Below are 13,698 nucleotides of genomic sequence, written 5' to 3'. Positions count from 1 at the left end.
GGTGTTGTGGACATTTTTGCTCATAACGTAATTTATTCAGCGCGTGCACTCACGCAAAAACATTTTTTTTTGCAAATGCAACTCGGCAGCCGCCCTGTTCACCACATGTCCAAAAACGCCACTAAACGCCTTCAGTGAGTGTGCTTGGATCACCCTAAACTAATAATAAAAATCATATTGATACCATAAGCCATACAATAAGTTGAATATTAACACAACACATTTAGTGTGTGTGCGTGAGAGCGATGTCTCAGAAAATATACAAAAGGTAAAGCAATTTTTAACAAATCAGTTTTGTCTCTCTGTTTTATATACAGTAGAAGTCGTGTAATTGTTCATAATTTAATATATAAAAAAATATATAATTTGCGCGTTCACGCTGACTTCCTGAGCAATTGTTGGCATGACAACAGTAAACAGAACAGCAGGGAGAAGCCTCTGCCGCTCAGTAAACGATGTCGGACAACGATTCTGAGGTTTTTGATGAACAACAAAGTTCCCTCGGGGTGAGGAACAATATCAAAGAACCTTTCATTACTAAAATATTGTAGCCTTTTATCTGACCTGTTACTTTTCACACTACACGTGACAAACACATGAAATTCATTGTCTTATTTATTGCAGTGCTCTTATCTTTTCAGATGAGGATAAAGAAGTCAATTTGTGTGTTCTAATGAAGTGTATGTGCCTGGAACAGGAATATGAAGGAGACCGGAATGAGGCTGGGGAGAGACATGGAGTTGGCAGGGCTCTGCTGCCCAATGGAGACACATTCCAGGGCCTGTATGACAATGGCAGAAGATGTGGTCTGGTGAGCAAAAATGACCAATGGTGATGTAGATCAGAAGTAAATGTTGAGATTAAATAGATGCCATCTTTTTGCACTGACAGGGAACCTACAGCTTCAGGAATGGGGCCCGGTATATAGGGGAATATAACATGAACCTGAAACATGGCCAAGGTGTTTTTTATTATCCTGATGGCTCCAAATATGAAGGTGAGAAATCACTAAAGCTCATCAGTCTCTCTGGCATGTAAAAAACAAATCAATTCATTATTTGCTGAACTCCAAAAGCTAACATTTTAATTTATTGTAACCTTTAATGTATTGTAATCCACTAATTGGATTAAAATGAATTCAATCAAAACAAGAATACTCCAGTAACCACTGCAATGTTGGCTCAAGAGTTTAGACATTTTACATTTACAGAATTTATCAAATGGCCTTATCCAGAGCGACTATCCAGGGATGCAAGAGTAGTAAGTGGCATTTGAGCCTGAGTCTTCTGGTTCATAGGCGATTGTGTTACCCCTACCACCCAGTTTAGATATACTATATATTATGGGGTACTCCTGCATTTAATTAATTATTATTTTAAATATGTAATTAGTCTTAGATGAGAAATTATATGCCATTCAACTATAAATAACTAACAAATTAGTTATTTGGGCAGTGGTGGCCCAGTGGTTAAGGAAGCAGCCCCTTAATCAGAAGGTTGCTGAGGTGCCACTGAGCAAAGCACCGTCCCCAGACACTGCTCCCCGGGCGTATGTCATGGATTGCCCAGTGCTCACCAAGGGTGATGGGTTAAAAGCAGAGGACACATTTCGTAGTGTGCACTGTGCTGCAGTGTTTCATAATGACAATAGCTTCACTTTCACTTAATCTAGACATGAGGGAAAAAGAAAATGATTGTGTTAAAGTCATTGCATTTTTTATCCTTTTCATAATCTAAATCAGCATCTCAGAAAAGTGAGTACACCCATTACATTTTTGAAAATACTTTATATCTTTTCTTGGTACAAACTGAAGATAGTGGTCAGTGTACAGCTTGTAAAACTGAATAAATTTGCTTACCATCAAAATAACTAGATAGATATATGGTGAGATAATTAACCACTAAAAAATAGTTGATTTTTTTCTAGATTGATTTTTTCTCACAGTTTTAGTCTCGTAGAGTACAAAAAGTAAAGTTTACAAAGCTTTACAAAGGGATGCTTACAAAAGCAAGTTTAACTATGCCAAACTTTTCAGTTTTGTTAATATTGGCAAATGAGAAGCGTTATAGTTGGGTTTTAATAAATTTGATATATGCCATCCAATTAAGGTAAATGCTATGTTTTTAGTTATAATGGTGAGGGGGTTTGTGTGCCTCAGTGACCCTAAGGTCAGGCTTCAGGTGGGACACCCAATTTGGACAGGTCTTGGGGTAGAGTCCAGTTACATGACAAAAACAGTTATCCGGAACACCCCACCCATTTCCCACCTCTTTTGCCACTTCCCGCTGTATGTTTTGATTCTTATGTGTGCAAACATTGTCCACACAAAAACTGATTCCAGAAGAGAAGCCATCAAAGTCTGTCAGATTGTCTGTATTCTCAAAAAAGTCCTGCAAAAGGTCTCAAGTGTGAAAGGTATTTTCTCTCACACACTCTTTTGTACTAGCCACTGGAAGTTTAACTTGGCACCTCATGGCAAAGAATTTTCTGAGAATCTGAAAAAAACAATTGTTACTCTACATAAATATGACTTAGGCTTTAGGAAGACTGGCAACACCCTGAAACTGAGCTGCAGCATGGTGGTTAAAACCATGCATCAGTTTAACAGGTCCTACTCAGAACCGGTCTTGCCATGTTTGACCAGAGTCAACCATAAGTGCTAGTAGCAGCCTAGATGGCAACAGAATGGCCTATGAACCCAGGTTCAAATCCCACTTACTAACATTGTGTCCCTGAGCAAGACACTTATCTCTTACAGGTGACTGTCCCTGTAACTACTGATTGTAAGCCACTCTGGATGTCAGAACTCAAATTGGGTGTTGTCCCAGAAGGAAGAGTCTTTTAAAGTGATGCACAAGAAGATTATGTTATTTGGTTCAGATGGTGTCAAGTGTGTTGCAGCAACCAGGTAAGGAGTACAAAGAAAAGTATGGTGGTAGGAGTGTCATGGTTTGGGGTTGCATGAGGGTACTATGACATACTGAAGCAAAGCCTGATATCCTTCCTTTGGAAACTGGGCCACAAGGCAGTATTCAAATATATCAGGAGGCAGGACCTGAGGCACAATAGCAGGGGCAGAATTGTCCTTGGGGGACCCATGGTACATCGGGCTGCCAGAGCAGTGGTGCTTGGAGGGGGCGCTTAAAGCATCACCGCGGAGTGGTCAGGCTGGAGGACCAGAGGTGAGGAGTCAGATCAAAAGGGGTCGTACTGGGAGAGTGAGGAACGTCTGTGGAGCAGCCAAATACAACGTTGTTGGGAGCACAGGAGTCAAAGAGCATTGGGGTCAAACACAAACAGGTAAGGGATATCCATAAAAGCAAAGTCGGAGTTGAAGGAGGTCGGTTTGAGGCAGTTTCAGTCAGAAGATTGCTCACAGCACAGGGGAAATGAATCATGTTTGCAACTAGTGTTTGTTTATTCCGCCATTTTATGGTGTTTGCCACCTTCCTCAAGGATTCCTGGAGCAGCGCAGGGCGTTGGGGTTGTACCGATGCCCCTTGGTAACCCAGTGGACAGGTGACAGCTGTGAAAAAACATGATAATAATCCCAAACACACCTCCAAGATGACCCCTGCCTTGCTAAAGGAACTAAGGGTGGAGGTGCTGGACTGACCAAGCATATCTCCAAACCTAAGCCCTATTGAGCATTTCTGGGGCAGATTGGTGCAAGGTCTCTAACATCCACTAGCTCCATCATGTCATTATGGAGGGGTGGAGAAGGCAACCTGTGAAGCAGTAGTGAACTCCATGCCCTAAAAATATACGGCACTGCTAAAAAAATAATGGTTGCCACACAAAATATTTACAGTTTGGACACATTTAGAACCTTTTCACTAAGATGTGTACTAACTTTTGTTGCCAGTGGTATAGAAATGAATTGCTGTGTGTTATTTTGTGTGTATATTTACATATGCTGTACATATAATATAAGCTATATACTGACTACATGACCTTGTATCAAAGCGTCTCAAGGAAAAAAAAAAAAAAAATGTTATGCACTTTTGTGAAATACTGGGATTTGGGCACGCATCAAATGCATTTAAATAACATTTTAGAAAGCTAGGAAAGCCCTTGTCCTTGGTTGGAGAACTGTGAAAGTGTCATGATCAACCATTGTGTTGATCAAACTTTATTTTTTAACTTGCATCAATGTCTTTTGATGTGTTCTATTTTCCTTCTGTAATTTTCATCTTATGATTGACCAGTCTTCACTTTCAGTTCCTCTTTCTCTCTTAGGCTGTTGGGTTTATGACCTTCGTCAAGGTCATGGAGTTTACACATACCCTAATGGTGACACGTATGATGGGGAGTGGCTAAACAATCAGAGGTGAAATTTTCACTCACAACAACAACATTTATTTCTTATATAGCCCCAAAATACATACAGTATGTCTCAATGGACAGGCCCCACAGTTGACATCCCCCACACTTGGACTAGACACAAGGCAAAACTCTAAAAAAAAAAAATTATATAAAATATAAAAACTCTAAACTGTAGGAGAAAAAATGAAAAGGGAAATCTTGGGAAGGAGTGAGTCAAAGATGGACCCCCTTCCAGGGTAGCGTGAGTGTGTAACAGGTGTCAGTGCAGGGTTGGTAATTATTTGACCAAGAACAAAAATGTCCAAGAGGTGTAGTGGTAGGAAAGTCCAAAGTGCAGTATAGAGGATCTGTCTATGTTTGGAGGCACTGAACAGTGCAGAGTAGGTTTTAGGCCAGTGTCATTGGTCCATTTGAAGATGCCTGAAGCTTTAGCCATTATGTTGTTGGTGGCTGTGTTGACCCTCTGGTACATTTTCCTGCTTGCATGTCTTGTCAGCAGCTCATTGCCAGGAATCAGGATCGAGAGTAACTCATAGAGAAACAGTTTAGACTTGGATGGTTGGGACCAAGTGGTTATGGTAGATGCCTGTGTACATGTCAAGTGCAACAATGGACAATGTTGACTATCTGGGACAGCCTAGGTGAGCATTATTATATTATATGTGTGTTATAACTGTTATGGAATGCTTGGCTAGACAGATGTGTCGTAATATTGACACTGTATCTGAGTTCCAAACATTATCAGGAAAGCTGTTCCAAAGCAGGGGAGCTCTGTAGCAGAAAGCTCGTCCACATGTAACACTGGGGCAGTGGTGGCCTAGCAGTTAAGAAAGCGGCCCCGTAATCAGAAGGTTGCCAGTTCAAATCCTGATCTGCCAAGGTGCCACTGAGGTGCCACTGAGCAAAGCACCATCCCCACACACTGCTCCCTGGGTGCCTTTCATGGCTGCTCACTGCTCACTATGGGTGATAAGTTTATTTATCTTTAGATTATCTTTAATCGGGTTATCATGACAAAGAGCATGTTTTTGTTTAATTAATTTAGTTTTTCTAGCAGAGGGAGCAGACGCAGTCTCTATATGGTGAAAGTGTCTACCATACTATTTTCAATACTGCAGGAGGAGAAAAAAACTATCACAGAATCTTACCTGACCTGAGCCGAAAAGTATAGCTTTTTAACAGCCCAACTTTCTTTGTGCATACTTTGAAATCTACACTTCGCTTCACCTCCTCAGTATTACAAATGACCTGATGGTGGTTGAGATTTGCAAATCAAATTAAAATCTAATAAAAATAAATGTTAACACTTTTATCAATAGCCTAAAAACATATACGCAGTGAATCAAACGAAAATCATAGGTTTGTGTTTACTGACAAAAATACATCTAAACAGTACTCTTGCTTTTTACATTTTCTATCAAGCTTGGTGCTGCAGATTTATGTTCTCATGTAAACATTGGGTCCTCCAGGTATTTGGGGGAAAGGCTACCTGCTGCAATGCCTGTTGACAACAACAACAACATTTATTTCTTATACAGCCCATAATCACATACAGTATGTCTCAATGGGCTTTGACAAGCCCTACAGTTGACACCCCCCACACTTGATCCATCTGCACACAAGGAAAAACTCCACACAAAATAAAACTCTAGGAGAAACCTTGGGAAGGAGTGAAAAAGAGAGGGAGCTCCTTCCAGGGTAGAGTGAGCCTCCAAGTGGTGTCAGTGCAGGGTTTGTGATTGTCTAACAGGGTGCCTGTGTGATAAAGTGGACTTTATAATTGACACTGTGTCAAAGTGAAGTGAAATGAGTGTCTGGGCCATTAACAGAAGTCCCTAGAAAACAGTTTGGATTTAAACACTGAGACTGTGTCTGAGTCCTGGACACTGACTGGCAAGCCGTTCCACAACTGCGGAGCTCTATATGAGAAGGATCTGCTCCCACCTTCTGTACTTTGGTTACCAGTAGTGACCCCGCACCTGTTGATCAAAGGGGGCGTGGCGGGTCGTAAGGAACTAAAAGTTCACTCAGGTACTGCGGGGCAAGACCATTTAGGGCTTTGTAAGTCAAAAGTAGGATTTTGTAGTCAATCCTAAATTTGATGGGGAACCAGTGCAGTGATTGTAAGACTGGGGTGATGTGGTCAAATTTCCTTGTTCTAGTTAGAACTCTGGCTGCAGCATTCTGTACTAGCTGGAGTTTACTCATGCACCTACTAGAGCATCCAGACAGTAATGCATTGAGGTAGTCTAACCTTGATGTAATAAAGGCATGGACCAACTTTTCTGCATTATGCATTGAAATTATATTTCTTATTTTTGCAATATTTCTAAGGTTTAAGATTGCTATCCTAATGGTATTATCTACATGCGAATCGAATGAGAGACCTGCATCAATGATTACACCTAGATCTTTCACTTCAATACTTGGTGAAATAGAAAGGCTATCCAGGGTTATGATGTAGTCAGCCAGCTTATGCCTGGCTGCTTGAGACCCAATTATGAGAGCTTCCGTCTTATCAGGGTTTAACAGAATAAAGTTGGTGAGCATGCACTGTCTAATGTCCTTCAGACAATTCTTTATTCTGTTCAGCTGCTACCTCTCATCTGGCACTGCTGTGATATAGCTGTGTGTCACCAGCCTAGCAATGAAAGCTAATACTGTGTTTGCGAATGACATCACCTAAAGGTAACATGTATAGGGAAAATGGTAACGGACCTAGGACAGAGCCTTGTGGAACACCAAACTCTACTTTACTATATGAAGATAAATAACCATTGATGTCCATAAACTGATACCGATCAGTCAGATATGATCTGAACCATACAAGGGCTGTTCCCTTATTCCCAATAACATTCTCTAAGGAGAATAACGTGATCGAGTGTCAAACGCTGCACTTAGATCAAGCAGGACAAGCAGTGAGATGCGTCCCTGATCAGAGGCCAACAGCAGCTCATTAACCACTTTAACCAGCGCTGTCTCAGTGCTATGATGAGGTCTAAATCCTGATTGATATACTTCATGGATATTGTTACTGTCTAGGTATACGCTCAGCTGCTGGGCCACGACTTTTTCTAAGATTTTTGATATAAATGGAAGGTTGGATATCGGTCTATAATTTGAATGATGACTGCGATCAAGATCAGGCTTTTTAATCAGTGGTCTAGTGACTGCTACTGCAACTTGGTACATGACCGGTGCTAATTGACAAGTTAATAATTTTGAGGATAGGATTTATAATATTGGGTGCTACTTGTTTAAGGAACCTTGAAGGAAGCGGATCCAAAGCGGTGGTCAGCTATTTATGGATTATTTTCCATTGAAATATCGACAGAGCTGTTTGTTGTGCTATTTGTAACTATTTTAGTATTAAAGAAAGTCATGAAATCGTCGCTACTATGATGATATTGAGTGGTAGTATCCATTTTGGTCTTATTCCTGGTTATCTTGGCTATAGTGTTAAACAGGTATCTGGGATTATTTTTGTTTTTGTCTATTAACGAGGAGACATACAAGAAGACATACAAGACCACTGTTAATCTCCCTCAATCTGGGGCTCCACGCAAGATCTCACCCCGTGGGGTCAAAATGATTACAAGAACGGTGATCAAAAATACCATAACCACACGGGGGGACCTAGTGAATGATCTGCTGAGAGCTGGGACCAAAGTAACAAAGGCTACCATCAGTAACACACTACACCGCCAGGGACTCAAATCCTGCAGTGCCAGACGTGTTCCCCTGCTTAAGCCAGTACATGTCTGGGCCCGTCTGAAGTGTGCTAGAGAGCATCTGGAAGATCCAGAAGAGGATTGGGAGAATGTCATATGGTCTGATGAAACCAAAATAGAACTTTTTGGTAAAAACTCTACTTGTCGTGTTTGGAGGAGAAAGAACGCAGAGTTGCATCCAAAGAACACCATACCTACTGTGAAGTATGGGGGTGGAAACATCATGCTTTGGGGGTGTTTTTCTGCAAAGGGACCCGGACGACTGATCTGTGTAAAGGATAGAATGAATTGGGCCATATATCGTGAGATTTTGAGTGAAAACCTCCTTCTATCAGCAAGGGCATTGAAGATGAAACGTGGCTGGGTCTTTCAGCATGACAATGATCCCAAACACACCACCCGGGCAATGAAGTAGTGGCTTCGTAAGAAGCATTTCAAGGTTCTGGAGTGGCCTAGCCAGTCTCAACCCCATAGACAATCTTTGGAGGGTGTTGAAAGTCCGTGTTACCCAGTGACAGCCCCAAAACATCACTGCTCTAGAGGAGATCTGCATGGAAGAATGGGCCAAAATACCAGCAACAGTGTGTGAAAACCTTGTGAAGACTTACAGAAAATGTCATTGCCAACAAAGGGTATATAACAAAGTATTCAGATGAACGTTTGTTAGTGACCATATACAAATTTTACACCATAATTTGCAAATAATTGGCAGAGGATGTGATTTTCTGGATTTTTTTTCTCATTTTGTCTCTCATAGTTGAGGTATACCTATGATGAAAATTCCAGGCCTCTCTCATCTTTTTAAGTGGTAGAACTTGCACAATTGGTGGTTGACTAAATACGTTTTTGCCCCACTGTATTTCTGAGTTTTATTATTTTTTTTCTAATGTTTTTTTTTAGAATCTCTTGTTTTAATAGAGCGAGGTAAAGACACAGTGTCAATACTGTACACGCCAAATGGCGGCTCTACGCAAATGGCAGACACTCGGTTTAGCCAGACAAGCCCAGAACCTACTTTTTTTTTTTTGGCCAGCAGTTTTAAATTTGATGTCAGTCACTCTAGTCCTGGGAATACTGTTAAATGGAGTTGTTGGTGATGCTGTTTTCACGTTTCTTAAAATAGAATTGTAATTATGAGAGCATAACCAAACTCCCTCTTCCACTCTAAGAATGCCTCAAAAATACACAGTCTTAAATAGTGCAGGACAGTGATAGATCATCAATGACTGGACATGACACATCAAGATACAATTATACACATGAACAGATGAACACACAATTAGGTAATCAGGATGACACAGGGAGACAACACAAACTCCAGAACGCGGACCCAGAGCACCGAAGAAGGTTTAAGACATACATCTTTCAGACTAAAGCTTTATAGTAATAGTTGTTTCCAATTCCTTTGGATGCTCACACATGTCCAAAATCAAATGCTCACTTCACAATCTTGTTACAGAATCTGACCCTGTCCCTCTCTCTCAGGCATGGTCATGGTGTGTACACCTACAAAGGTACCAGCTCTCAGTATAGTGGATTGTGGGTGGAGGGCCAGATGGAGGGTTCAGCTGAAATCATCCACCTTAACCACCGTTATGTGGGGAAATTCCTCAACAACAATGTGAGTTCACTAGTAGCTCAGTATTGAACAAATCAATGTACTAAACTCAACATGATCTTTTTTTTACCTGTTTGTGATGTTTTTACTGATGTTCTAAATATTCCAACTTGCAATATTTGACATTGTTCATACATTGTTCTGAAAATATTAGTCAAAGACAACACAAGTAAACACCAAATGGGTTTAATTACATTTTGTATTTACTTGTGTTGTCTTTGGCTTTTTTTATATTATTTGATGATCTGAAACAATCTTGAATCTCCTAAACAAAACTTAATCCTGACCTCACACCACAACACACTCACTGTCTCCCTCTCTCATCAGCCTTTTGGCCCTGGGAAATATGTGTTTGACAGCTGTGAACAGCATGGAGAATACCTGCAAGTGGATCAGGTACTGTTCAGTGTGTGTGTGTGTGTGTGTGTGTTTGTGTGCGTGCATGTGTGTGTGAGAGAGCGAGATAGAGGCTCCGCTTGTAGGAAGTAGGGTTTAGTGTTGTTAGTCATGCATACAGGCTCCTCCATTTTTAAACTTCTGACATGCCAACATCTTCTGACATACCAACAAATACCCACCCAATAGTTCTTATCCAACATACACATTTCTATCAATGTACGCTGCTTAAAAAACAAACTGAACACTTAAACAACATAATGTAACTCCAAGTTCAACTGTCTCCTTAGGAAGCAACACTGATAATCAATTTCACATGCTGTTGTGCTAATGGAATGTGTCACACATTGGATGTGAAAGTCACTCTTTTTAGTCTATTGTCACAGACTCCCATCACACATTTAATAAAAAAAATTATACAAAAAAAATTTAATAATTTGTTGGCTAATATGCCGCAATGCCCAATATTTCTCAGACTGCAGCACAGTAGCATCCCACTATGAAACAAACGTGTCTCCATAGGTCCTAGAGCATGTCACTTCAGTCAATCAAAAAAAAAAAAGACAATTGCAGTATTGTATATGGGTAAAATGCAACACAACCAAGAATGAAAAGGCACCCTGGAATTCTTGATGCTGATTGTTGTACATATACCAAATGCTCACAAACACACATGTTTGAAGCTTTTTATTATTTTTAAAAACCTTTTTACTTTTTGAAACTGTCAGTTCACCACTGTCTCTCACAAACATACATCTGGGTGACCACTGTATATTTTGCTCTTCTAAAACAGCATTATTCTTTGTTTTTTGTCATGGGACCTGAACCGTCCTACAAATCCATTCATGTTGAATGCTTTTGCTGATCAGGACTCAATGCTTAGCACAGGGGATTATGGGGCCTTATCCACTAGGCCACCAATGCCCCAAATTAGAATTAGAATATTGCTATATTTGAGTTGTTGTTGTTTTTTAATGAAAGGTAAAACGCCAAACATACCAAACCATGCAGTACTGGAAACAGGAAGCAGCTGCTGACCTTCCAGGAATGATAGATTGTTGCTATTATACCTGTGTGTGTGTGCTTGCAGGGCCCAGGAAATCTGAAGGAAGATCAGCCTGTTGCTGTAGTATTGAAGTGGAAGCCTATGATGATGACAGGACTGAGCTAAAAGGACATTGCAGGTGGGTGTGCTTGAACAACGTAATGAATACAGGGAGTGCAGAATTATTAGGCAAGTTGTATTTTTGAGGAATAATTTTATTATTGAACAACTACCATGTTCTCAATGAACCCAAAAAACTCATTAATATCAAAGCTGAATGTTTTTGGAAGTAGTTTTTAAGTTTGTTTTTATTTTTAGCTATGTTAGGGGGATATCTGTGTGTGAAGGTGACTATTACTGTGCATAATTATTAGGCAACTTAACAAAAAACAAATATATACCCATTTCAATTATTTATTTTTACAAGTGAAACTAATAAAACATCTCCACATTCACAAATATACATTTCTGACATTCAAAAACAAATCAGCGACCAATATAGCCACCTTTCTTTGCAAGGACACTCAAAAGCCTGCCATCCATGGATTCTGTCAGTGTTTTGATCGGTTCACCATCAACATTGCGTGCAGCAGCAACCACAGCCTCCCAGACACTGTTCAGAGAGGTGTACTGTTTTCCCTCCTTGTAAATCTCACATTTGATGATGGACCACAGGTTCTCAATGGGGTTCAGATCAGGTGAACAAGGAGGCCATGTCATTAGTTTTTCTTCTTTTATACCCTTTCTTGCCAGCCACGCTGTGGAGTACTTGGACGCGTGTGATGGAGCATTGTCCTGCATGAAAATCATGTTTTTCTTTAAGGATGCAGACCACTGCTTGAAGAAGGTGCCTTCCAGAAACTGGCAGTAGGACTGGGAGTTGAGCTTGACTCCATCCTCAACCCGAAAGGCCCCACAAGCTCATCTTTGATGATACCAGCCCAAACCAGTACTCCACCTCTACCTTGCTGGCGTCTGAGTCGGACTGGAGCTCTCTGCCCTTTACCAATCCATCCACGGGCCCATCCATCTGGCCCATCAAGACTCACTCTCATTTCATCAGTCCATAAAACCTTAGAAAAATCAGTCTTGAAATATTTCCTGGCCCAGTCTTGACGTTTCAGCTTGTGTGTCTTGTTCAGTGGTGGTCGTCTTTCAGCCTTTCTTACCTTGGCCATGTCTCTGAGTATTGCACACCTTGTGCTTTTGGGCACTCCAGTGATGTTGCAGCTCTGAAATATGGCCAAACTGGTGGCAAGTGGCATCTTGGCAGCTGCACGCTTGACTTTTCTCAGTTCATGGGCAGTTATTTTGAGCCTTGGTTTTTCCACACGCTTCTTGCAACCCTGTTGACTACTTTGAATGAAACGCTTGATTGTTCGATGATCACGCTTCAGAAGCTTTGCAATTTTAAGAGTGCTGCATCCCTCTGCAAGATATCTCACTATTTTTTACTTTTCTGAGCCTGTCAAGTCCTTCTTTTGACCCATTTTGCCAAAGGAAAGGAAGTTGCCTAATAATTATGCACACCTGATATAGGGTGTTGATGTCATTAGACCACACCCCTTGTCATTACAGAGATGCACATCACCTAATATGCTTAATTGGTAGTAGGCTTTCGAGCCTATACAGCTTGAAGTAAGATAACATGCATGAAGAGGATGATGTGGACAAAATACTCATTTGCCTAATAATTCTGCACTCCCTGTAGTTATGAAGAGTGGATTGGAGGTATTTCACATATTTTACAGGTTGCCAGACTGGAATCTTTTGATAATTTAGGATTGACATGTTAACACAGTTAATACACTTTCTTTATTTCAGCCATCCTGTGTAGGAGCAGTGGTCACCAGTGTACAGCGCACAGGGACTAATCACAGGACTAATCAGCTCTGTCTGTGGGTGCAGCCCAAGTGGGACCTTAACAAATTTCTGCCCATATGGCTTCCTGCATGTCCACTGGGCCACCAATTCACAAAATTACATAGAAAACAACAACATACACATATATGTTTTTTCTGAGAAAAGTTTTTTTTTTATCAGTTTTCACTTTCACTCTCAGTCTTTATGCAGCTCTTGATGGATCACTTTCATTTCTGACACCCTCTTGAAATGTGTTGTTTATTTTGAACTTTTATCCAGAAAAATAACTTATTTGTCATTTCACTTATCCCTCTGGCAAATTTAGTGTCATTTATTTCAATCATTTCAAATTACATAGTTAATATCAGTTTTAGAATTAGCATAAATGCACATTAAATATATATTACATTTACATTTGTCCAGTTGTTCTTACAGAATTTGAAATATGGGCTGTTTGGAAATTATACTTGATCTGTAGGAATCAGTAGTCTGTATAACCTTATCTCGATACAATGATGGAGGAACTATATGTTTGCATGTATTGTACACTGAATACTGTTGGTGTAGTATCCAGTATAGACATTTATCCTAAGTTTTTTTTCTAGTGAAAATGAGATGGGCTTTAGGTGGGGCTCACATGGGCCCCTTTTTTAAAACCACATGTTCAATCAATATTTATTTATATGGCGCATATTGCAACATACATTGTCACAAAGCAT

General features: G+C 40.4%; 1 protein-coding gene across 1 annotated transcript; it reads left to right on the top strand.

Moving 5' to 3' along the window:
- The first annotated feature begins 402 nt into the window (after positions 1 to 402).
- Positions 403 to 13,391, top strand: rsph1 (radial spoke head component 1). The gene is made up of 8 exons (XM_028968176.1): positions 403 to 506; positions 698 to 811; positions 892 to 997; positions 4,240 to 4,330; positions 9,543 to 9,678; positions 10,003 to 10,071; positions 11,162 to 11,255; positions 12,941 to 13,391. The coding sequence occupies exons 1-7, from the start codon at positions 456 to 458 to the stop codon at positions 11,240 to 11,242; spliced, it is 648 nt and encodes a 215-aa protein (XP_028824009.1). The 5' UTR covers positions 403 to 455; the 3' UTR covers positions 11,243 to 11,255; positions 12,941 to 13,391.
- Positions 13,392 to 13,698: the final 307 nt, after the last annotated feature.

This window comes from Denticeps clupeoides, unplaced genomic scaffold (assembly GCF_900700375.1).
Source record: "Denticeps clupeoides unplaced genomic scaffold, fDenClu1.1, whole genome shotgun sequence".
In the NCBI taxonomy this organism is placed as follows: Eukaryota; Metazoa; Chordata; class Actinopteri; order Clupeiformes; family Denticipitidae; genus Denticeps; species Denticeps clupeoides.
The sequence above is the reverse complement of the archived record's forward strand: the minus strand, read 5'-3'. Positions and strand labels throughout refer to the sequence as shown.

Bases quoted from the DNA above. Each gene is read 5' to 3' on its own strand.
- rsph1 (XM_028968176.1), top strand. From the start codon at position 456: ATGTCGGACAACGATTCTGAGGTTTTTGATGAACAACAAAGTTCCCTC. The intron at 507-697 runs GTGAGGAACAAT...TGCCTGGAACAG, and splicing joins AACAACAAAGTTCCCTCGGG to GAATATGAAGGAGACCGGAA. The intron at 10,072-11,161 runs GTACTGTTCAGT...GTGTGCTTGCAG, and splicing joins AATACCTGCAAGTGGATCAG to GGCCCAGGAAATCTGAAGGA.